The sequence below is a fragment of the Nasonia vitripennis genome, chromosome 1, assembly GCF_009193385.2.
Source record: "Nasonia vitripennis strain AsymCx chromosome 1, Nvit_psr_1.1, whole genome shotgun sequence".
In the NCBI taxonomy this organism is placed as follows: domain Eukaryota; kingdom Metazoa; phylum Arthropoda; class Insecta; order Hymenoptera; family Pteromalidae; genus Nasonia; species Nasonia vitripennis.
This window is the reverse complement of record NC_045757.1, coordinates 21943936-21970808: the sequence shown is the minus strand read 5'-3', so window position 1 is coordinate 21970808 and position 26873 is coordinate 21943936. Positions and strand designations below refer to the sequence as shown.

The 26873-nt window shown below is 36.4% G+C and overlaps 1 protein-coding gene and 1 long non-coding RNA gene across 4 annotated transcripts; one reads left to right on the top strand and one right to left on the bottom strand.

The window, feature by feature from the left end:
- Positions 1–963: 963 nt before the first annotated feature.
- LOC100114037 (ras-related protein Rab-3) lies at positions 964–26873 on the bottom strand. 3 transcript variants are annotated; one of them, XM_016986479.3, is made up of 5 exons: positions 11718–11891; positions 10229–10360; positions 9470–9691; positions 8374–8664; positions 7071–7724 (listed from the first exon to the last, which is right to left on the bottom strand). In XM_016986479.3, the coding sequence occupies exons 2-5, from the start codon at positions 10328–10330 to the stop codon at positions 7569–7571; spliced, it is 771 nt and encodes a 256-aa protein (XP_016841968.1). In that variant the 5' UTR covers positions 10331–10360; positions 11718–11891; the 3' UTR covers positions 7071–7568. The 3 variants fall into 3 exon arrangements, with proteins under 3 accessions (XP_008211357.1, XP_008211348.1, XP_016841968.1); XM_008213135.3 differs by lacking the exons at positions 10229–10360; positions 11718–11891 and adding an exon at positions 26178–26873 and having other exon boundaries at positions 964–7724; XM_008213126.4 differs by lacking the exons at positions 10229–10360; positions 11718–11891 and adding an exon at positions 12094–12423 and having other exon boundaries at positions 964–7724.
- Positions 21156–23781, top strand: LOC116417239. The gene is made up of 3 exons (XR_004227542.2): positions 21156–22723; positions 23361–23549; positions 23622–23781. It is a non-coding gene; the product is annotated as an uncharacterized LOC116417239 (long non-coding RNA).

Below are 26873 nucleotides of genomic sequence, written 5' to 3'. Positions count from 1 at the left end.
CAATGCATTAGAAGCGTGTAGTATGGTATTGAGCCATGATAGTATATGGGGAATTCTACGGGAAAAATGCCATTTTCTGGTTGGAGAAACCGAAAAAAACAAATATTGGGGCACTCTCTCGCAGCTTTTTTTTTCTTATTATACATGTTTAGAACCATGCAAAACCACGTTTCAACATCGAAAAAGTGCCTCGTGACACTGTTTTCTAGGCCCTTCAAATTCGTCGAAAAATATCCATTGTTCAACGGCATGTACCTAATGCATAAGGGCACAAACAGAAAATGTATTACGGTAGAATGAAAGAACGGAAAAAGAGCTTCAATTTAAAAAAATGCATTGGAAATGCTTGATTTGGTCAAACGTTACGCACAATTGAAAATGCGGAAAAATCATGAAAAAAGATACAAATTTCTTGACTTCGAAAAATTCTGCAATTTTCATGATTTTTCCGCATTTTCAATTGTGCGTAACGTTTGACCAAATCAAGCATTTCCAATGCATTTTTTTAAATTGAAGCTCTTTTTCCGTTCTTTCATTCTACCGTAATACATTTTCTGTTTGTGCCCTTATGCATTAGGTACATGCCGTTGAACAATGGCTATTTTTCGACGAATTTGAAGGGCCTAGAAAACAGTGTCACGAGGCACTTTTTCGATGTTGAAACGTGGTTTTGCATGGTTCTAAACATGTATAATAAGAAAAAAAAGCTGCGAGAGAGTGCCCCAATATTTGTTTTTTTCGGTTTCTCCAACCAGAAAATGGCATTTTTCCCGTAGAATTCCCCATATGTGCTGATTTGGTAGTGCGAGTACCTCCTTAACAAACCAGTGAAATTTATATCTTGACCTGAAAAAACTAATTGTAAGTTTATACAATCTAAAAAAAATTAACTTTTATAAAAGTAAAAGGTTAGGCGATTTTGAAATATTCCGCAACGAAATTAAAGATAGAAAAAAACTGAGATCAATCAAACAAAGTCAAGTTTATTATATCTTTAAAATAAAACCAGTATCCACACATACCTCATTAACTACAGAGTGATAAGTGACCCCCGAAACCCTTGACTATCGAGTTTCGACTAATTATGTTACAAATTTCTATGAAACTCTTGGAGACGACGTTGATACTGTCCACCCTGGGCACCAGGTACCTAGGAGGCCGTTGCGGTCGCAATATTCGTGTTCAGCAACCCCAAAAACCTCCGAGTAACGAGTTTCGACTAATTGCGTTACAAATTCTCATAAATCTCTAGGAGACCACATTCATATTGTCCACCCTGGTCACCAGGTACCTCAGAGGCTGTTGCCGTCGCGATATTTGTGTTCAGCGACCCCATAAACCCCCGAGTAGCAAAGTTGGACTCATTTTGATTAATACTATGCACCGAATACGTCTTTTTATTATATATACATTTTATTTCTAATTTCTGAACTCTGCTACTCTTCGCGGCAAATCATAAGTTGTGCTAGTTTTCGTTTGAAAATTTGAACTGTGCTAGTTTTCGTACGGAGAGACGATATGTAGGAGGGCCAACTCAGAAGCGAAGGTTATTCTTAGCCAGTGTAACCACATCGATTATGCTATACGAAGTCCCAATATGGGCAGATGCGATGCGGGTAAAATCGTATGCACGAAAGTTGACTACCGTGTATAGGCGAAGTGCACGAAGAGTGGCGTTCGCTTAATGTATAGGAGACGATCGAATGACAAAAGCCAGAAGGAGATCTGGGATGCCGCAAGAAAGAAGACGATGGCTGAATGGCAAACAAGATGGGACGCTAGTGGAAAGTGGCGATGGACTCAGCACCTTATACCAAGGATAGAAGACTATATTGGAAGAAGACATGGAGAAGTTAACTACTACTTCACGCAGTTTTTGATCGGGAACGAATGTTTCCAGACGTACCTGCATCAGTTCAAACTAGACGACTGCCCAATATGTTCGGATGCAACAGAGGATGTCTTCTTCGAGTGCTCACGATATCATCAGGAGCGAAAAGAAGAGTTATCTTCAGATTAGAGTAACTCCTAAATCGATTATGACGGCCATGCTGACTTCAGAGGATCGATGGTGCGCAGTCAGCAACTATGCAGCACACATTCTCAAGAAAGTCAGAAAAGACGAAGAAGGCAGAGGTTGAGTATGTGTGTGCGACGCAGAAAATGAAGGATAATTGTAGTGATGACGACCAAATCAACCAGAAGCGAGCAAAAGCCTTTCGCCCCCCCCCCCCTCCGTAAAGCATTGCTTGGCGGTGGTACCGCGGGGTTCAGGGGCATAGAAGATGGAGCTAGGCACCTTTACCGAGGGTCGATAAAGGCAAAGAGGGCGTTCCTTTTTACGACTGGATGTTTTTTTACCTGGCCGTAAGAGGGATGGGTTTAGTCGGTGTGAATTCGACACACGGCTGAAATTGGGCATGGGGCTGTGTCGACGACCCCATAAATAAGGTCATGCTATAGTCTTTCTAAGATTTTCCCTAATACCTCTTTCTCCGAAAGAGAAACAAAAAAAAAACACACACACAGAGCCATCCGCACGGACATTTTCTAAAAATGTATGATTCGAACTCCAAAAACCTCCAAATACGTTTTTATAGTTTTAGCAAAACTGAAAATTTTATTATTAAAAAGCTTCCTCTAGGAGGAAACAAAATAACCATTCAAAAACAGTGCTTTAACCTCCGGCTATTATATCTCAATTAACAAATTAAATCTACTATTTAACGAATTAAGTCAATTTAGTATATTACGACATTAGTGCGGTAAAGTAGTTTCACCCTCGCTTCGCTCGGGCGATAACGTCCCCACGAGGGTGAAATCCCTTTACCCCCTAGTATTGTACGGTATTTTATGATACGAAAATTATGACTTAAGTTGTATTTTTGTTTTCGATAATACGAATTGCGATGCAACTTAAACGACGTAAATTGTGTTTACTATTACGGTTTACCTTTTAAATTATTGCGCTGGGCACAACAAACGTTGTCGTTTTAAGATACAGAAAGTACATTCATTTAAGTTGCCACGCAAATTTTTCGTGCTCTACTTTACACATTGTATTGTAACATTTTGTTGTTAGCTGACTCTTTAATACAAAAATAAGTCGTGAAATGTATAAACAAAGACTTCTATATTTTTCATAATTTAATAAAAAATAAAAACAGCAAAGAATAATTAATACCTCTTCGAAAAACGTGATTGAAATATTCTTGCAGTTTTTATTTAAAAACAGTCTGTGAAATCGATACATAACTTTCTCATAATAATAAACAAGTCCAAAACTAATAATACTTTGATATGTTGATATGCACAATAACGTTGTAAATAATGCATAACAAAAATAGTTTTATAAGCGAAATGTGACATAACTATATTTGGAACATAAAATATAACAGCTGTAAAAAAATTTTTTTTTTAATTAAATGTTCAAAGAAAATAATATTTTGATGAAATATATGTAATATATAATCAAACAAGCATATAATACAAACGTATATAAATTGAATAAATAAAAAAAGTTAAAATTATTTTTCACATAAAACTGTATTTCGGGATAAGATACAAAAGAAAATCATGGCTCTCAAAAACAGATAGACTTTCCGTAAGAAAATGATTGGACAGATATTAGAGATAAACAGTCGTCAAGTTAAACTAAATTAAAAGGATATTTTTCATGTAACGCCATAGCAGTGTTATAAATAATCCGTGAAAACATCTTGAAAATCATAGTTTCACTCCATTTTGTTTCTTATATCGTTCATGTAACGACCATACCACGCCGCCTACTACATTTAATTTTTTTTTTTGTTTTTACATTACTATATGTTTAGAAGTAGACCCTCGCATTTCCGTTAATGTTATACGTCTCGTATAACATTACATTTCACGAATATTGCAGCTCAGCATCGACATGTTCATTCACTTTTTCTTGTGTTCTTTTTTATTAATTTACTATATATAATTGAAATTTCGCGTATACACGTAAATTGTGTTATACATCTGAGACTTGTTAGATAATTTTTGTTTTCTCTATTATGTATATGCACATATGACATCGCTGAGAACATGAACTCCGCAACTTTACTCACGGCTAAGTTATACAATGACTCTCATACAAACGCTCGACGTTACAATGCTACAATATTTTTTTATTCAGCCATTTGATCTTATACATGTACTTCATTTCCTCAAGGTTTTATAATTTTTGCTTTCTTCTCCATTCTTCACAAGGTTCTCGTTATAATGTATTATCTGTTTATAATTATTTTATGTTATTTGTAATGTTAGGCATAATAATAGTTACATACGATACAATACATACATACAAGAGCCCGTCCATCAAGAAAACTTTTCGCGGAACGTAGTTTGTATACATGTATATAATATTTCGACTTTATTCGCCTGTCGCTTGCAAAAAGCCAAAGTGCATTTGCGCTTTTATAGAATGACACAACATGAATCTCGCACATATGTACAAACAATATTTTATAAAATATGAACAATATAATATATTACCTTTTTCAAGTGATTGAAAAAAATCTACATAATCAATTTATTAATATAGTTCTTCTATTTATCCGATATTAAACAATGTTATATTTATCTATAAAAGCGCAAGAGTTTCAATTTCGTTGAATTGTCAATACAAAGAAAGCCCATTTAAAAAATAATGCACATGTATAGACATAGCACTTCAATGTCAGCGATATCTCGAAAGTATGGAAAGCAAAAACAAAAAATTATAAGAAGAGTAAGATTCTTAAAAAGTGGCGCGAATTGTTCGCATTTTTATTTACGTTAATTTTTTTTCTTCATAAATTGGTTGCCATTTCACCAAACGTGAAATAGTTGCCATTTAATTTTTTTTATTATAATTCACACGAATGAGTAACGCGTACATTACACTTCATTACAGAGTCAATAATATATATCTTTTGTATATGTACAGTCGGCAGCTTGCCTATATAGTCATAATAGTTATAACGTCGTGATAGCTGAAGTACTAATGCGAACACGATGCAGCGCCGTGATTTCACACTTTGATGTTTCTCGTTCGTCGTAATTGACGTGATTCTTGCGCAATATATATCATCTGCTAATTAAAAAATTAACAATTTTTGACTATCGACTCGTTTATTTCTCTACACCCTCGTAGAGAGTGGTAGATTATACTACAAATTCTGAAGTGTTCATATAAGGAGAATTTTCTCTAAAAGAATTTTAATATTTTAGATTTGCCAATAAAAAAAACTCAGCAATTACGCTTTAATTTGCGAGAAATCAAGTCTTAATTTTATATAAAAAAATTTTTTGTGTCATCCAGTACTCAGTACTGGAAACTTATAATAACTTCAAACGTATAACGAAGAAGACGATGTATCTGACCGAGCCTCTATATATGAGAAAAGCTTTTAGTGCGATGGTTGGCAGCTTTGAGTTTTGTGTCTTGACGATATAATAAACGAATACTGAAATTAAGAGCAAAACACGCGATTTATACTATGCCGGAATTTGTGATAATTATAACTCATATCATATCATTATACTGTAGCAGAAATTCAAAATTTTTTGTAATATGTGTTGTAGCAGTTTTAAAATGAAAACAAATTTGTAGAATCAAGTTACATCAACTAAAATAATTAATGCTAATTTTCACTTACATAATAGCCAATTGAAACAATGTGCTGATTATACCTTTTAAATTTTAAGTAAGTTTATACATACATATGTAAAGCGAAAAATTCCCTGGTAAAACAATTCGCTAACTGTCTCACCCATCCTACCAGGGTTTTTTCCTCCGCAAATGCAAATTTGAATGACTTAATATTTTAATACCTACACACAATAAACAAAGCACTGTATACAATATGTCAATACCTCACATCTTTATTAGAACTAATATTGAATTGCTCTATAACAATTGTGTTCTACAAAGTGTTCAAATGGAAAACAGTTGTACGGCTCGATTTACTCTCTTCAATAAAAACCTATGTATAATTATTTATATTTAGTTCGCCTATTGCATTCCAACTTAAATGTTTCATTTTACTACAAACTTTAAAATACGCGCCAGCTACTTCAACACTTTTTGCAATTTATAGCAACAGACAATACGCATTTCTTCACAAAAACAATAGTAAGACCAGAAGTAGAGTTAATGAAGCAATGAAATAGTTTCTCGACACTTACTATTTGCACGTTAATTATTGATATATTTAAACTACGAAATACAGGATGATTTTGATATTTCAAAACTTTATCCACCAGAAGAAGATTTATAGTCTTGATCCTAAAAAAAAAATTTCCAATGCAAAATATTTGCCTTCATTGTGAAGCAAAATCCTTCGTATTTTGTTGGTTTATTTGAAGAACATGCGTCATAAAACAAAAATTAGAAAATTTTATAACTCTACGTGTGTGTCTCCTTGCATCGTCATTACGCGGCTTTTCTCTTACCAACATCTGGAAATTGAGTGTTAGAATACGTAACATGTAAATGTATATACTTCGAAGTTTTGACAAAGGCGACTTTTAAAAATCCTCTATTTACTTGGCGCCGTTTCTGCAGTAGCCCTTATTACTTCAGCCAACACATAATCCTATATAATGTAATTTTTGACGGTGCTCACGGTTGCTCGAGCGTTCTTGATGTATTCCTATGCCATCCGATCAATTGACACATCATGCACCAGGAAAATCTTTGAAATACTGGTTGCCGATGCCGTAAAACGCAATGCGTCATAGTTTGTGCAACAGAACTCGATGAACCCTTATATATGTTTTTTCGTTGCATTACGTTGAGACACGTAAAAACGTATTATTGTAGTATTTTTTACTGCGATCGGACGAGAAAACGAAAAACAATGGTATGCTTTTTGAGCTGACATTATAAGTAAACGTTAATGCCACGTCTCTTAGCAAATGTCAATCAAGCAAAAAATGGTGCACTTTTCCTGGTGGAAATTGTGACCAGTATTTGTCTGCCACGAGCCAATCCTGACGAAGTAGTGACATACCAGTACGGACTAGTACTGCTCAATTTCCTACCAGAGTTCTTATTTGCTTAATTTTTTGCCTTACAAAGAGTGGCAGATTTTAGCCGGAGTAACAGAAACTATTGTTGTAGTGAAATTGGTTATCTGTGAATAAAACTAAGTACTGTTTCTGTATGGTCAATCAGAACAAACATCGAATAACAGCCCAATTCACAGAGAGTTACCAGCTGACCTACCGATGCCCAACTGATCTGAACCAGTGCCAAGTCAGAAACAAAGTTGATCCGACGAATCAAAAAATTTGATTTTTCCCTAATATTGAAATTTTTAGCTAACGTTCGCGCTCGAGCAACCGTCAAAGCGAAGGCTCGTCACTTTTTCCACTAACTTCTCTTTCTCTCTGATTTTCCCACTCTCCTGACAACACGACAGAAACAATTCATTCAAATCAACCTAAGGAATGAACGAACGAACGAAGGAACGACGAAGAGGGTGGACTAGCTAGAGAGCCAGCTCAATCGAGAAGGCGTCGACTCCTCCTCATTCGGGTTCACAAGCGCGCTTCGGCCTTTAGCAATTGCAGTTGGTGTCCGTGGGATTGGTTGGTTGATCGGTCAGTCGTTGGCCCTTATTCTGTCCACCGCCGCCCGCCATCAGAGTTGGATCGTTGTCGAGGGATTCGCTCATCTTGTCGCAAATTATATCCACTAGAGTTTCGAATACCGCCTGTAAACATATGACAGAGGGTAGCGTCTAGTCGAAATATTGATTTCACAGACTTCAAATATAATTATCACAGCTTAGTCTGTAGGAAGCTGATTAACATTAAACTTATAGTAAATATTAAAATGATGGCATTTTTTGCGAAAACTATGATTTTTGTAAAAGCTCAAGCAATAACACTTTTCTTGATGTAATTTGTAAGTTTCACATTTTAAAGCTTATCTGCGTGATTTGACTATTCAGTCGAAATTAAATATTTTCAGTTGGAATAATTCATGTGAAATTTGATCTCCTACTTTGTTGTTTATGAACTGAATTTGTATGGAATTTGAGTCTGAGTCTGTATCAATTTAATACGAATAGCGTGCATGGAACCAAAACAAAAGCAGTTCCATAATCTGCATGAATTCTAAATTTATGTGACTTACATTGACCTGTAAGATTGTGAAATAAATCAAATCAAGATAAAATCTGTACGAACTATGGCACTGATTTAATATTGTTTTCTCGTGGCGTTTTGCAATTGAAGGTATATGTTTCCGTATGAGTTACGCTAAAACCATTATTACATACTTTGCAGTTTGGAATTTTTATCAATATTGTTGCCAAATTGGTTAACCAAGTCGTTTAATTCGTGGAGACATTTTATTACCTTGACATTAGTATTCTCCTTCGCCGAAGTCTCAAAGAATTGCACTTTTAAGTGTTCTGCCAGTTGTTTGCCCCGTTCAAAACTGATCACCCTTTCGTCCTCCATGTCGCACTTGTTTCCCACAAGGATTATTTGGGCGTTGTCCCACGAATAGGTTTTGATCTGCGTAAGCCAATCTTGAACCGAGTTGAAGGACTCTTCATTGGTGATATCGTACATTAGTATAAAGCCCATCGCTCCTCTATAATAGGCCGTTGTGATCGTCCTATATCGCTCCTGGCCCGCCGTGTCCTGCACCAGTAAATCATTCATTAGATTCCAAGCTATCAATGTTATTAATTAAATCGTATGTAAATGGGTAGTCTTATAATTTTAAAAAATTAAACCTTTTAATTCCACTAATAACATTTTTTATTTCTGCTAATGAACATTCAATTAACCATTCCACTATTATTTAATTCATTTAATTGATGCCCATTTTTTTGAGCCGGGATAATGATGCTTGAGCATATTAAAATAAAGCAACTCAAAGTTTAACCAATATGTAATAAAACGAACTGGGTGGCCTAAAAAATGGAAAAATTACGAGTTGAATTTTCAATCATCGATTGCCGTCCTATGCGGTGCTCAAATCTGTTATCTTTTTTAATTAATCCTACCTGTACAAAATGTCTACTTTGTATCTGCTAACAGAAGAGCATGTTGTAGAAAGGAAAGGCTCCGAGTGAAAAATCTCTACAATCAAGCATTGAAAAATGATGCTGCATTTCCGCTTTCGAGAAACAACATAGAAGCAAGCTCGTCGCGTCAGTGCGTATTTTTCTCACACGCATTTGAGAGAAAAGTGTATGTGTTGCGTCTCGAGTGACAAGGATGCAGCCTCGATGCCCTAGCTATATTAGACCGGCAGATGAAACGGAAAACTCGCAAGCTCGAAAGCTCGACAGCTGTGCCGCGCCCTCTACACGGCGGCGCAAACTTGTAATGACCTTCGCTGTGTTGCCGCGGGCGTTGGAGGGGTGAATAGCGCGGACTGGAGAGCGAGGGGAGGAATCGGAGGGAGAGAAAGATGCGAAGTTTTTTGCGTTACACTAACCCAGATTTGGAGCTTGACCCTCTTGTCGTTCCTGAAGACTGTCTTCACTTTAAAGTCGATGCCGACAGTCGAGACGAAGGCCGAGGTGAAGGAATCATCGGCATAACGGAAGAGAAAAGATGTCTTGCCGACCGACGAGTTACCGATTATCAACAGCTTGAACATGTAGTCGAAGTTTTGATCCGACGCGTCCTTCTGCCATTTTGGATCCTGTCCGGCCATCTGTAAATCAAAAGAGAGTATCTTAGTTAGTAAAAGCCTTGACGCTAACTGTATCTTGATAATTCTGCTTGAATTCGGTAAAAATATTTTTTGAGTTTGATAACATTTATAGTTGACTGTGATGTGTTTTTTTTAAATTCAGATACGCGGTTTTTTATGCAGTCTGTGGGAACAAACCGACTTGTTCTAACTTATCCACTTATCAATATGCAAATGAACCGCTGCTTTTCTATCTTTTGACTAAAGAACCATAAAATACAAGTACTCTTTGTATACGAAAACCGCTTCCTTAAAAATATTATACGTGCAACTTGAAAATATATTTTTTTTTATTTTAAATTTTAACATCCAAATAAAGTAAATAATGTTGAAAAAATATTAGGCAATATCATTAGACAGTTCACAAAAAGCATATTTTGACGTTATAGCTTTATCGGCCAGAGTATCGTCTAGCTATAGTGGAACAAGCTTTTGCGCTCGACCGCAAAGGCAATGTCGGTCGTGCTAATTTCGTCTACGCTGTGTCTTATCCGGTACCGGATTCGTTGATATTGGCGTGGTGATGTCTACGATCGACAGCATTCGGGACATCCGCGTACGCAGCGTGAAAAATGAGTCTTTTATTTCTTTCTTCGACATGTTTTATAATTGCACTCTTTATCTATAGTACTGTAATTTTATACACACACACTGAGAAAAATTTGACAATAAAAATTACTATCTCGGATGATAATTTGGTAACAGACTCGGATGCTAGTAATTTTTACTATCTTTTATAGTAAAATTCACTATAAGAGATATTAATTATTACTATCTCAGATAGTAAAAATTGTTACGGCTTTCAAAAGACTTAATTTTTAATACCTATGATGGTAAAATGTGCTATAAAATGTAGGAAAAATTATAATATTCTCAGCCGGTAAAGTTTGAATTTAATTTTTTTTTCTACGCTAATCAGTATTTTAGTTGACATTTTACGTTTATTTTATTATAATAAGTTTCTGTGTCTATTGATTTGACCTTATTATTTATTAATGTTCGTTAATTTTTAGTTCGTAGATCAATTAATACATCAGATAGATCTGAAATTTTGTACGGAACAAATCTGTTTAGGTAAATGGTCAGCACACTCGACTTTCACGCTGGAGCTCCAGGTGCGATTCCTGACGCCGCAAAAAAATTTAATCTCTTTCTTTCTTCAAAATAGCATAATAATAATCAATAAAAATAATAAATATTATAGTAATATCAACGCGAAGTATCTGATAGGTGTAAAATATAGAAATAAGCGAAATTGAAATTAAATTTTTAAAAATTCGATTTCATCAAAAATTACTATCTTTGGATAGTAAAATCTAATTTCTTAAAAGTCTGTTACCAATTTATTATAAAAAGCAGTAAAAATTACTATCCCAAATAGTAATTTCTACTATCAAATTTTTCTCAATACACTACACAAAATAAATGGCTTTCGAACGTTATGGTGAATATGTTTGTTAAGAATTCGCTAATCGACAATTGAAGTTGCAGCAAAATATCAATTTGTCAGACATTGTTCTCATTAACTTCAAACATCAAAAAGTTTTTTATGAAATCATGCTTGTATATTATTTTACTTCACTGTTTACTATCAGTGTATGAAAAAAACTACAAATTGAAATCTAATTAGTACAGTTTTGTGCGTCATAATATAAGAGCAGATAAAAAAGATGCGGGTTAAAAAAAAAATTTTAAGCCCAAAAAGCTCTATTTGAAAAACCGCAATAGCTGCTATGCTACGATTTCTTTTATCAGCATAATTTTATAAAATATTCCGTGCATTCTTCACTATACTTTATTAGATTGTCATTTGCAGACATAAAGTATGAAAAGTCAGGTTTCACAAAAGTTTTGCATAATACTTTTCCAAAAAAGTTTGTAAAGTGTTATGCTTGCAAACTCGGAAAACTTGTCGAATTCCCATCAAAAAATAGTTCACCACAACACATAATTATGTCAGCGATACAGCTCTAAAGTATTGTCCGACTATAATTGCAAAGAGCACAGCCACTGATATAAGCCACTCTGATCGCGTTGAACGAATCACTTTTAATCGTCGGCTCGTAAAGTCGATAAAGGCAGTAAATTTATCCGGAGAAATAGCGGCTCCCTTCGAGTTAATCTTGAAACGCTCTCGATATTCAGCGAAATTTTCCTTCGCTGGCCAACTGATGGCTTCAGCCCCAGCCGATTTATCCTACGATCCTCCCCACCAACGGCAGGTACTCTCTCTCTCTCTCTCTCTCTCTCTCTCTCTCTCTCTCTCTCTCTCTCTCTCTCTCTCTCTCTCTCTCTTTGTGCAGAGCGGTAATCAGCCGGAAGCCAAGACCCGCGACGGCAAAGACGATTAATTAGGCAATTACTGGAAAACTCGGGCCGTTCGATGCATACGTTGAATGCCGCGGCATAATCGCGTTGTTCGTCGTCGTTTCCTTCTTGTTCTCGGCGGCGAATCTTCTCTCCACCGTGGCTGCCGCCATCGTCTCCTTCTTCTTCGTCTCCCTCTCTGTCACTCTGTCTATGTCGCTCGGCCGTGTGACTGAGAAGGATAGCCGCGATAACGAAGAAAATAACACCCGACGTGGCTCTAATACGTCGTCTCGCGGCGAAAAAGACTCGGCCGATTTTATGCGCGAACTGACGAACGGCGCGGCTATACGCACGTGTGTATACGTGGCCGCGTGTAGCGCAACACAGCGGATCCTTGAAACGTGTCGGCGATAAAGCGCGCAAGCGGCCGCGTTTCGATGCTCTAGCTACTGTAACGCGACTGTGTGGCGACAAAAAAATATAAAATACAGTAGAGAAGAAGTTGTTTATGCAGAAACAGGCGGAGGCATCGGAATTGGAGGATACGTTGCCGTCGCTTGCACTAACTTATTTGATAAGTCGATATTTTTCCCGACGTTAGGAGACGTTAAGAGCTTTTTGTAAAATATAAAAGGTGTCTAGTTAAAACGATAGCGCTTGTATGAATGCGGAAGTATAATAGATTTGGTGTGTATAATATTCAAGACAAAAGTGTTTTGCTCAATTAAATTTAGCCTGTGCACGATGGTGCATTGTAAGCTTCTCTAATTTATCGTGCCACTACACAGTAAGACGAGACGACGTCCCTGTACTGCAGCTGCACTTGAGCAAACGTCAGATAGCCGGCTACTTTGAGCGTGCACACGTATAATGCAGTCGCCGTCGCCGACAAAACCGCCAAGTTACGAGGCACCCGCTTCATTTGCATAGACGTGTATTTGCTCGATCCGTTCTCGCCAGCGACACTTTGTTTGCCTTACTTTTCGTGCAAAATATTTCTTTCCGAAGATTCAACTGCATTTATGCACTGTTATTATTTTCAAACAAGTTTGCTGATTCTCCTATCGAATACCGATATTTTTTAGTACTCACTGGTTGCGTTCGCCGCAACTACCTTATTTAGCAGATATTATCTAGATATCTATATTATATACTCAATTTTAATTTTATTTCAGTATGGACACTAAGTAAATCCATATATCACTAGGTTTGATTAAAAGAATTCATTACTCTTCTTGCCGCGTACAAGATTTCTACCAGATTTTTCTGTAACCCTATGCTAAAATTTTTAAGTATGAATTATTTTTAATGAGGCGAGGAAGAAATCAATTTCAGTAGGATTACAATGAAAATACATGCATGTCTTGAAAAAGATCTCACCGTCTGATAATTTAATAAAGGTTATGTGTAATTTGAAAATATAGACGAAGTGAAAAAACAGTTTTACCTCACGTTATGATACTTTTATAGCAGTACTTGCAGCGGAAATAAATCACGTAAATACATTAAATTTTTTATACTTTCAGGTTATTACTAATTCATAGCTGCATTTCTGAAAGCGTAATAAACCATACATTTTGCAGACATTTCACGGAAATTGCACGAAATCCAACAGGAGATTACCGGGTATTATAAAATCTCCAAAGATTAATTAGTTTGAAATTAATATTTGATACAATTTCAATGTAACTATTAATTTTTCTTATGGTAAGCTTTATGGCAAAGGGAAGAACGTAATGCAAATCAAGACAGGACATCAAAATTTTACGAGACCTATCACTGTTGCCGAACTTTTCTAAGGATTTATCGCCATCTTTTCAACATCAAGATCTAATTAACCTATTGAGCTGCGTCCTGACCTAATAAAGCCACGGCAATTTCCGCGATCGATACGACTTCATTCAATCATTCTCTAAGCTTTCCACTGGACAGACTCTTTCCAAGGGTTAAAGCTGGCAACAAGAAGTAGGATTCAGTTACTCACTGTAGTACGGACAAACGTAAAGGTCGACGTCACGAAAAGCCCCCAGGTATAGGCACTTTTCCACGCCGTCCACCGAAGTTTATCGATCTTGCCTTGTAGTCTTGGGCGAGCCCCCCCCCCCCCCCTCTTTCTCTCTCTCTCCCTCTCGTGTTTTCGGCTTTGGATTTTATTTCTTTCGACCACTCGCATGTGACCCCTTTTCACGCCCCCATTAACACGTGCACGTACTATATGAGAATTGTTTTTTCTAAGCCACAATTTTGCTTACGACCATTGACCATTGAAATTACTGTCCTTTCTAATACGTATGCTATGATCAAAGTTGATATATTTTGTTATAACTTCTGCAGTGGTTTGTTGCATAGTCCAACCATATTTTTAAAATTTTACCAATAAAATGAGGGCGCATTATTTCAGAAATCCCATTCCAACAACCTCTACGGAATATCTCTCATAAAAATCATGCTCGTATTCTTTCATTCTACCGTCGTCGTCGTCGTTATATCTCTCTTCGCAGCCATCTTTCCTTTCCACTTTGGACTTTCATTCTCCAGCGTGCGGAGCTTTATTTGCCTGCGTCGTTGCCATTAACGGTCATGTGCGCGTCGACATCGCCCACGGAAAGATTGGTTCGGAAACTAGTACACGGTACTCGAAAAGCCATTCGCAGTGCGCGCGCATCCCTTGGACGGTTTTACGACGGTCTCTCGGCTCTGCTCTCTGAGGTATATAGTACATATAGCTGCTGCACGGCCGTCATTCATACGCTGCGCACGCATGCTCTTGTGAAATAGCTTTGCTGCCTCTTTACCTATAACACTACTGCTTTAGTAGGCTATGTACAGAAATTTCATGCTGTGACGAAAAGTGAAGTGTGACTAGATGCGATTGTCTCTTTGCTCGTTATAGTTTGCTTTACTTTTTTTTCTCGTGATACTTATAGATATCGTCAATAAAAGGCACGTGAGCTTTAGTCCATCAGTCAGTGTGTGTATAAAGTTTTGCAAGTTGTTGGTTCACATCTATACAACACTGATGAAACAACTTCAGCAACTTATGAAAAAAACTTGATAAATCCTTATCGAGTAATATTACTGTAATCGAACAACTTACTTGACAATCGAAATTATAGAAACTTGTGCCTCACCTGAAAAATAAAAAAAAATAGAATCGGATGTGTTGGGTGTTAAACATCATACTCTAAAAAAGACATGGTGATCTTATGATTACATTGAAACCTAGTATGAAAATTAGGACTGACTGTACCGCATTCCTTGCTAGCACCCAAAAGGGAATTTGATGCTTTCGGCCCGTTATTACGAAAATAGTATACTGCCCACAGGAGGAAAAATGACGAGCCCATATCCATAAGCTTTAATTTAAACGTGCTATAGCCTTCCTTCGGGCGTAATATTATAGTTTTTAGAAACTAATGCAAGTTTACTCTGGAATTCATTTCAATGTGTGCGTACGTATGAACCACGAATCATGATAATATATTCAAATCAAATTTAAAATAGTTTTAAACTGGCCTTATCCCCACCTATTTTAACTTTATAGCGTTTTGAATTTGGTGACACGTGGCACATACAGACACTTTTTTATTTTCTCCATCAGTATATGCAACATGAAACTAAGGTGGATTTTTTTCTCGAGTGAATACTATCCTTGCAAGAATATTATTGTCCGATTAATAAAGTCCACAAGAAAAATCTACTACTTCTTCCCTTTATTGCATAATGTATTATTATTCCATACTCCGAAGTAGCTACTTTTTACCCCTGAATTGAGCGGACAAAAATAGTATACTGCAGCAAACAGGTAATGCACAATAGAATATTGTGTAACTAGGGGGGAAAATTGTCTTTTTCTAGCGAGGGTGATGTTTTGCCTAAGCCTACGGTTTCCGTGACTCACACGCGTGCATCACCCGAATCTGAAAAAGCCACTACCCCCTTGTTGCACACCGTACTTTTTATGATAAGTGTACGAATAGGCCACTTATCATGCATATGAAAGGAATGGGAAATTCGAGGACTTTTCAAAGTAAAACAATATAGTATATTGAAAATTTTCAAAATTTTCAAAATACTCATATAGAAGCAAAGAAAAACTCGATTTTCCGTTCATTTTACATGCATGGAAAGTGGCCTTTTTCGTGCACGTATCATGAAAAAGCATATACGTATACATCGCCAATTTTTCTGTTGATTGCTATCCATTAATACATATTTCTATAGCTTGCAAACTGTTTCGAATCAATTTTATGTAGATGAAAATTCTAAAATAAATTGATAAGAACTACGTTATTGACTTTTGTAAAAAAAGTTTATAAAGAAAAACAAGTATAGCATTCGTTCGCGATTGACATCTTTGTTTTTCCTCTCTCTTTCGCGGTGAAAGTCCTTATCGATTGTCGTTACGCGCGAGCGACGAAAATAGTAACAGCATAGCGGCAGCAGCCAATACATGTATACATAGAGGGCTGGCGAGACCAGATCGTGGGAATTTGGAGCGAGAACACACCGGATTCGTCTCGCGGTAAAATCAATGCAAAGCTCTGGCCTCCGCTTCTATCAACCTCCCTCTCCCTTACTTTCTTCGTTCATTCGCGTCGGCCCCGTTTAACTATCTTCCTTCTCTTTCTCTCTCTCTCTCTCTCTCTCTCTCTCTCTCTCTCTCTCTCTCTCTCTCTCTCTCTCTCTCTCTCTCCATATCTGCGACTCACTTTCTTTAGTGTAGGTCCTTATACGGTATGGTTTCAACCCTAGCGCGCACCTTATCGCATTGACGTTTTTCAGAACCCATCCCATAGAAGCCGTACGCTCTTTTTTTCTTTTTAAAATCGTTATTAAGCCGGTGAGTGGAAAAAGAAAAAGAGAGTGAGAGAGAGAGAGAGCTGCTGCAACTCGAACTGATCCATTATTCTTTTCTTATCTTCATCTGGCTCAGGGCACTACTGACTATTCGCGATCATCGTCTTCCTTTATGCGATGTGGGGATCGTCAGACTTTACTTGGTCTACTATCTTAGCTTTTCACAAGTACTATCTGATGTGTACATACACTTTGCTTGGATCATTAATTATACCACATCGAGTTTTCTTCTACGCAAATTTCATAATATGATAGCATATTCAAACGCCTTTCTTATCACTGTAGTTACAGCTTTTTCTGACTTATTTCTTCTCTTGAATTCTTTTTTGTTTTTATGGCCTCTTGTGCACTTTTGTCCCTTTCTACCTGACGTGGGCATACTGCAGACCTATTATCTTTCATGTTTTTCTCTCGCTTTCCACGCTTCACATTTAGCTCTCAACGTGTCCCCCATCTTTATTGATCCTGCTTTACGCCCATCTCTTTTTAATCTTTTACAAACCGCGTCCACGTTTATACTTCGTTCTTTATCGCGTCCCACAGTTTTGTATTATCTCTTACGTTTGTTAAAAATCTATGATCTACCCTTTTTCACGTAAAACTTTTATTTTTGTTTTAACATCTTTTAATTAACTACGCACTGAAATATAATTCAAAAATACCAGATAAAAATACTTACAAACTTCTTCGCACTTTTTAAGTTTATCAGCAAAACTGCGTTCTTTATGCAGTAGCCAAATGCATAGAAAGTACCTGTTCTTGATTACCTACCGATATTCAATACTTAACTAGGTATAAGACGTAGATGCCTTTACATTCAATATACGAAATACCCAGAAATTCTGGCCTTCTGAATCTGCTTATTAAATCATTTATTCACTGCATTGAAACTTTTCAGTTATGTGGCAAAAAAGCTGTTTTGCTAGAATCAAGATTTGTGAAGGAAATAGAAAACTAGGCGCTACGTCGATACGAAAAAACTTAGTCGATTATTATTATTTATTAGTCTAACTTTATAAGAACACAAGAGTAAATTTAGACTTGTAGTATGAAAATACAAAGTTGCAATTTTTTAAGATCTTAAATAATTAACGTATACATTTCTTTGCTTGTGGTGAATCAGAAAAATCTGATCACACCGCAAACGCGGTAATCTGAGATCCGCTACATGATAAACAAATCATTATACTGTCTATGTTTGACAGTGGAAGGTAGATTGCAAACGAATAATGAGAAATATACGGTTTAAGATGGGATTACCATTGGTCAAATTCGCTCCGTCAGCCCCTCAAGTTCACTTGCAAATTGACACTATCATTATTATATACATTCAATAGTCGGCATTCTTATAGCTACGCGACAAATCGAATTATTTCTTTTGTTAAAATAAAAGAGAAATTTAAAGCTTTCAGTTCTCTTTCCTTTTTTTTTTTTTTTTTTTTGTTATAAGGCAAGAGCTTTAATAAAGAATGAAATAGACCAGTGGCGGAGGTACTCCGGTTCATAAACCTGTATACGCCGCACGTATGACACAAAAATAAACAGTGTGTTTACGATCGATACTTAGCATCACCGCGCAAAACTCACTTCGCTTTGTCCAAGTTATTTCCAAAAATAATTATTATTGTACCTGATGTTAGAGGAAAGATAAAAAGTTTAGTTACACTGCTATAAAATATAAAGAAACGCAATTTGCTTGAAATTCCAATCCTCTATCAAATATTAGAAACAAATGAAGGCATCTCAAGGTGTTAGGCCGAGCAAAAATCGAATCATTGTACTATGCACTCGAAATGCAAAATCGACTCTATAGGCGCACTTCATGGTTTTCGATACGTAGATATAAATTGTGATGCGTGATTGTATAATAAGCACGTCACCCGCTCAAGCTTTTGTAAACCACGTCTAGAAGTCTATTTAATTTTTATTTAATATTACCGATGAAGAAAACAATTGCAAACGTAGTTTTGATTAAGACACAGCTGTCTTGTCACAAACGCACTAATTTAGCTATACATTGAACACCCTATACACTGGGTATTCTAGTTATGATTGCGTTCTCGCAATTTGACCTAAATTGATTCAGATAACGTTCAGTTCAGGTACTACGGCGAAAATAGCTTCTCATGTTATAGTCCACAATACTAAACATTTGGATTTGAGTTATTTAATAAAAATTGTGCCATTTTTAAAACATTATACCTGTACGTAATATTCTGAATATCAAAAACAAACTTGTATTTTAATACCTATAATCCATCACCACGAACATACACATGATGCTCAAAGTAACTTAGAATTTTCTAATAAGTATTTTATTGCTTTTTTTGTAAATAAGTAAATTCGGATCGAAATCGCAATCATGAAAGAATATTGTTTTTTTATTCCTGCTTTAGCTTTTCTCCTACCTTATATCCAGTTCACACTATCGACCATCAAACATTTTTTTAAAGTAAATATTAAAGTTGTTTTATAAACATATGAATATAGTTTTTTGTATCCTACATGGTCGATACGTACACTTTGTTATTTATAATTTTTTAATAATGCATTGGTTGATAGTGCATGATCAATACTGCGTTATTATGTAGAGAAACAATGCATGTATAATAAATATTATTTTCAATCTATTAAGTAAAGAATAGCAAGAGCATTGATCAAAATAAGAAAACCTATAAATTCCAAGTTGCACTTAGGCTCATAAATATCAACATTGTACAAGATTATCGGTATCCTGGTAAAATTCAGCCTTTAATGTTCGAAAAATAATCAAGACATAAATTTGAAACTAGGGATTTTCAACAAGTCAGTAGCTATTTTACAGTTAGATTATAGGAAAATAATTTTAATTCAATATCCTTATTAAAAAAGTTATAATTATATATGGGTCAGAATTAACGAACTACGTGAACTAATATACTTCTTTTAAATAAACATATTCCTAGCTTGTATCTATAATAGTGATTATTATTAGAATATTATTGTCTAAGAATCTAGTTGTAACTTTAAAATTTAGCGGAGTGTGACAGTTTCACCAACTTTGATAAGTTCAGTTGGTGGTTTAGAGTAAACGTAATTATTTCTAGAATTTCATCCTTACTACGTTAATTGAATGTATGTATACTTATAAGTATTATAATGCTGATGTATATTTTGTATAGTTTCCATTACGATAATACTATGAGGACTTAAAATTTGAACAATGCGTTTATCATTGAGAGAGTTTTTGGAGGTATAATATTCGTTGAATGTTTTGTTATCTTAAAACCTTAAAGATAGACCAAAGCAATAATGGCATTTTTATATCTGACAATACCCTATGCTTGTATTAGAATATCTTTCCGAACGAAGAACAAAATAAAAACTTCGTCTTGCGTGTAACTCACACATTATAATATTGTGAAGTAACAACTCTACGCTATTTTATTTCTCGTGCGTGCTTCTGCACCGAAATAGTAGATAAAACTTCGACTCCAATAATCTCTTTTGTTTCCAGTATCCATAATACATTTAGCATTCTACGCAGTCTACTGTTTTGTTCACTGTTCGGTTCGCTGGATAACTGCACATTGTGCAGAAGATGCAGCTGATGCACGCGCCGTGAATCGGTGTCAAAGTGCCAAAAAGAGTAGGAAACTTGGATGCCGTGTAATTGTGCGAAATTCCGCCGGGAATAGGAAGTTTCAAGTTGAGCGACACAGAGGAAGAATGTCTGAGAAACAGATGTATTACAGAAGGCTAGATACGAAAGAGGCAGTCGAAGGCCGCAATCTGGATTTCCGGACTAGGTCGTTTAATTGAGGTAGGCGCGGGGAGATGCAGGAAAAGCGCGAAGCAGGTCGCCCGGAAGTGAATTTATCGTAACAACCGCGCGCACGAAAGAGATAGACAAGGACACGCTCGGTTACTCAGACGCAATGGATACATATACATTCGTATACGCAACCACACTCATGCGAACATGTGTGTCGGTTGTAAATATACCTCGCCCAACGTGCAGCCATTTTGCCAGTCCCTCGGCTGATAATACTATGACCGGCTGCTGTCACATCACTCTGTGCGCGAGCTTTTTTATGTATAGCACGGATGCGCGCCTGGTGTTTTTTGCGGATCAGTGGGAATGGGTGTAGATGGACATATAGTGCTTCGAACGGTGGAGAGTTTTTCGTTCAACGTGCGGTAAATCGCAGTTTCCGAAGCGAACGATATTGAACAGGAAAATAAAAGCTCGGATTATCGATTACAATATCCTATACAATCGCTTTACGTGTTCAAATCAATTTAAATTTATCCAATTCAAAGATATCAAGTGAGATGTGCCCATTGTTTTTAAAATTAAATTTTATAAAATGTCTGAAAACACAAATTTCTGTGTGGATTTAGGTAGGAATGTGGGTGTGCATGCAAAGTAGTTAGTTAAGACTCTGTTATAAGTATATGAGTTATTTGTTGATTTCAAAAAGTTTTTACGTACAATTATAGGGATATAAATAAACAATACATTTATCTCCGTCTCAAAGCCGTCATGAAAAAGGGTACATCCTGTAATTACAGACTTGCAATATAATCAGAGGACTGCACGTTTAAGTACCTATATATTAGTCTACTGGATGTTGAGAGCAACTTGAGCTATACAAGGTCACAAGAATCTTTCCAATTAATGCCTATGTATATATTATTACTTTAAGTCTAGTTAAAAATACTATCTAATTAGTAATTTATTACAAAAATAATAATACAGATTAACGAAAGCTTCTTTAGAATAAAGCTAGTCGTAGAATTTGTATAACAGCGTCTGTATAATTCAATATTCTATTTTTGTCATTTGAAATAGAATTTTGAAACTCCAACCCAAATAAAAATAGTTTTTATTAAAATTATTTCTAATAATATAATGTGTACATAAACTTTTATGATATGCATAACCGCTGCATAATGTTTATCGGATATAATCGGGGTTTGTATAAGTTTGTACAAGTGACCTATTAGTTATCAGTAGACCTTTAATGTTTTTCTACATATACTAGCTTTACAATATAATATATAATATGTAAAAAATCTTCAACACGTTGTTTTAAGAGATCGTGGTTGAATCTCGTCATAGAAATCTGAATCATTCTTACGTTATGTGCTAACCCTGGAAACTTTCGACGCCAAAATTTACTCTGAAAAATAGCTTTAAAAAAGTACCTCATTTAATCATTTATTAATTTTTTTTTCAATTTAAAATGCAACCTTAATATCCAAGTTCAGAGATACTAAAAATAATTTGCTCAATCTTTGTAAGCAAGGCAACCACGCATTGCTGGTGGACTCAATAGCCGCAGACAAAAGTGAGCATACAGTTCTCGTATCCATGATAAAGGTAGGATGAAAAATTTCTAATTAACTTCTAAAACGTGTATGCAGCACTGTTCCGGACGGCTCGCGGCACACACAAGTGCATATGCGTCATTCGCTCTTGCTCTCTAGCAGCTCCTTCCCTCATTCCGACTCCTTGGAGCACAGTAGGAGCGTAGGACTGGCTCATATTCGAATGAGCCTACGAGCGAGCCCTAATTGTGCGGCTCTGCGCGGGCGCAAGGAAAATCCAAAGCTAGCGGAAAAGCAAGTCGAGGGGCAAAACTCGATTTCCGAGCGACCGTGGCTCTGTATAGGCTACATACGAACAAGCGGTACAGCCGCGCACACGCGGGGGAGTTCGGCCGCGTGCAGTGCACACATCGTCGTCGCCACTAACTGCTATACTCGCGGCCAGGAGAGAACGAAGCGAGATCAATAAGGCTGCGTCCACAATTGAGCGTATACGTTAGGGTTTACAAGGTGTTTACGTAGAACATAACGTTTTGGGCAGTATTGCCAATCCACTGTAGCAGACTGCAGTTGAAACGAAGGAACAAACCTGCTCAAAATTTAACCTATAAAAATGTTTAAATTTGAATTGTATGGTAATAAATTGTAAAATTCTTTTTTCAAATAAAATTATAAAATTTTGTAAGAGAATGTATTATAATAAATTAGTTTCTGATTAAAAAAAAAAGGTCTACCACTGTCTCAAAAAAGGAAAGGAGAATAAAAAATAACGCACATTACCAAATGAAAAATGTATTATTATAATTAGTTAAATAGCATAGGAAATGATTGTATGATTATGTTTTTCATTGTATAAGTAAGCGATTAATAGCTTCAAACTGAAAGACGAATCATACGTATTTTATTTTAAAATAACTTGAAATTTTGCTCATGCTAAAATTTTGTCCAGCATATAGTTTATAATTAATGAACATAGTTTTGACATTAAATTTGGTTTACAATATATTGCTTCAATCTTCAGAAAAGCCATTTTGAATTGATGTCTTGCAAATAAGTATCGATGGGCAGTTTTGTTTAATTGTTCTCTATGACTCTTTACTATTCGATATTCTTGATGATAAAAAATCAATAATATTTTTTTTCTCAGAGTTGCCTTGGAAGGGAGGAATACAAAAATAGCTGTAGTATTGATACAAAAGGAAGCTCCTCCACCTCCTGGTACTGAAGATATGGTAGCTACAGAGCGAGCAACTGCACTTTCTGCTGCATGCGAGTTACCAGCAAAAACTCTTTATTTTTTACCTTATGCAGATCATTTATTAGGCTACACATTTAGGTAGATAATTTTTATTATAGCAGCAGTAGTTTTTGAAGTCAGTAAATAAAATATTTAAGTTTATTATTTTAGATTAGAGCATGTTTTATACAACTTAGCCCAAAGTTTTTATCATCAAGAATATCGAATAGTAAAGAGTCATAGAGAACAATTAAACAAAACTGCCCATCGATACTTATTTGCAAGACATCAATTGAAAATGTCTTTTCTAAAGATTGAAACAATATATTTTAAACCAAATTTAATGTCAAAACTATGTTCAATTAATTATAAACTATATGCTGGACAAAATTTTAGCATGAGCAAAATTTCAAGTTATTTTAAAATAAAATACGTATAATTCGTCTTTCAGTTTGAAGCTATTAATCGCTTACTTATACAGTGAAAAACATAATCATACAATCATTTCCTATGCTATTTAACTAATTATAATAATAAATGTTTCATTTGGTAATGTGCGTTATTTTTTATTCTCCTTTCCTTTTTTGAGACAGTGGTAGACCTTTTTTTTTAATCAGAAACTAATTTATTATAATACATTCTCTTACAAAATTTTATAATTTTATTTGAAAAAAGAATTTTACAATTTATTACCATACAATTCAAATTTAAACATTTTTATAGGTTAAATTTTGAGCAGGTGTGTTCCTTTGTTTCAACTGCAGTCTGCTACAGTGGATTGGCAGTACTGCCCAAAACGTTATGTTCTACGTAAACCCCTTGTAAACCCTAACGTATACGCTCAATTGTAGACGTAGCCTAACGCGCCTATATCAACATCGACGTGCGGGTCCGTACGTCAAAGAATTTTTTCACACGAGCAAGCTTCTAAGGATCCGATTCGATTGTTTGACTGAGCTAACCTATACATAACCATGCTCCGACTGAGCTTTCGAACGTGAGCTTTTTTTCTCGCCACTCGGAGTAGAGTTTCCAGGAACTCTATCCTAGTTTGCTGTGATTTGCGTTCTATTTGCATCGCTAGCTCGATTACGTATGCGGAAACATTCTCGGAATGTGAGATTCGATTATTTATGCTGCTTCCAAATGTTTTATTAAATTTTTCACATAGGCTACGTATTCTTGCCGTGCAATAGCGGATCGATCCAAGAGTCTCAATGCACGTTTCAATGACAGCATTCTAAGAATAAGCTAATTATTATGATATCAAACGCATGTAGTGATTTTATTGATTATTTTTTTGTAATCTTATGGGCTTGTGCAATGATCAATGAATAAACACATGGATTGAAATTGATGTCGATGTTCGATACATTGCCTATAAGTATGTAAGTGTGTAAAGTAGAAGATAAAGTTTTATTTGATGATCTAATCAACCAATCGATGCACATCGATAAGTAAATATGCCAAAGGAACATCGACACAAAAATTGAATTTCAACTTTTTTCACATTGAAATTCCGAATTTTCAAAGATAGCTTGAACGGTATTTTCATAATATTAATTGTCATCTGTTTTGTTAGGAAGTCCGACAAGAAAGAATAATTTATTCGAAAATGTTAAAATTTAGCGATGAATCCTAATACATCGCCCGATCTGAATTTGGAACAAAAATGGACCTAACCTATGCTTTGAATCGAGCCATTTACTTCACTAGAGTAGGTACTCGCTCTCGTTTGAATGATCAGATGTACATTTAACAAGGTGGAGATCTTCCGTATTCGTGCAAAACTTCAATTTAGCGTGAATGCTCATTTTTAATTGAACAAATGTAACATTTAACTGCCTATGTTCATTTTAGAAAATCAATGAATACTTTCGTCGTAAAACCCCAAACGTTAAAATTTGCAACTATTTATATTCGAGAAAAAACATCCTTGAAAGTATATGTCCTCGAAAAAGTCCTGCATTTGCCAATTTAATCCGTCCTCCGTCGGGCTTTTTCCGGGTCGTCGTTTACGCTTTTCCTACTCCCCTGAATGATGCGAAGCCTTAGCGCACACGCGCTGTATCGAGCAGATTTGAGTGGCAGCCCCTTACACCCTCACCCTCACGAATTTTTCATCTGCTTTCATGTAACGCTCACGTAATTAGAGCCGTCAGGCTTTACTCGACGAATATACGAGAGAACTGGAGGACGGAAAAAAGGGACGGAATCGATCCGGAGTAGGTATCCATAGAGCTCCAACTTGAGAATCGCCCGAGTCACCTTGTGTCTTGACATCTCCACCCTACTGTTACTACTTTATTTTTCTTTCACGCGTCTTTCGTCTACGCTTATAGGCTTTTAGATAGGTACTGTTTTTCGGGTTATTTTTAGCACGACTAACTCTATATAAATTAATGATTGGGCTGCGCTTCCTCCACTCGCTCGCGTTTATAGAATACAAATTAATTTACATATGAATGAAGTAGTAAGACGAAGCACACAGGCGCACATTCACTCAGATTTGCACACTTGGAAAAACGATCCTCTCGTTTCAGACTAGAACAACACAATTGATCAATGATGATAAGCTGCTTTGAATTGACGCGAGACAAGAGAAAGGAAAAACACTGAGAGAGCATCATATCTCGTCGTCCCTTCTTTTTCGAGAGCAACTTTTTCCATGGCGCGAATAACCAAGATCCCTTTCATCCTCGTTTCGCGAAGTTTTTGTAGCCGTACCTTGAAAGTGAAAATCCAACGATCCGGCTAGTTCGCGTCCGCAACACAATCGCCGAATCTCGTACCTCTAATTTCGCAGTCCTCTCCTCTTGGCCCTTCGACTCGGCACACTGTGTGGGTGTATCAGTTTCCACGAATTTTCTCACTTTACCGCCAAGCCAGCAGCCTCTCTTGCGGCTCGATAATGCGTTTGGAAAACAAAACGAGAGCTTCAGCGACGAGAAGAGAGGGTCGACCGACAGTATGCACGCGTGGGTGGTGACTTTCGGCCGATCTTTGCGAGACCACGCTGTTAAATTTCCTCGGCTACGAGCCCAAGAGAAGACTAAAACGTCGAGGGCTCTGTCTCTCGCGCTCTCTCACTGGCCTCGGCAGACGTACGTATGCTGTTAGAGAGCTGTACGGAGCGCGGCTCGCGTCACCGTGGCCTCCGCTATAGCTAAAATATCGACCATTTTCCCTTCCAGCGGGGCGAGATAAAGCGCGCGCGCGCGCCGGTGAAAGAGAGAGAGAGAGAGAGACAGACGAGCGAGCTCCGACACAACGGTAATGGGCTATTCCAGAGGAAGGAGAACGAAAGAGATACGGAGCGCGAGCTGCTCGTCTGTGCGAGAACGAGAGAAACACGTTGAATTGGCGAGACAGAGAGGAAGAGCACGAAATTAAAGCAGAAAAATGATGGAAAAGTAGCAGGCG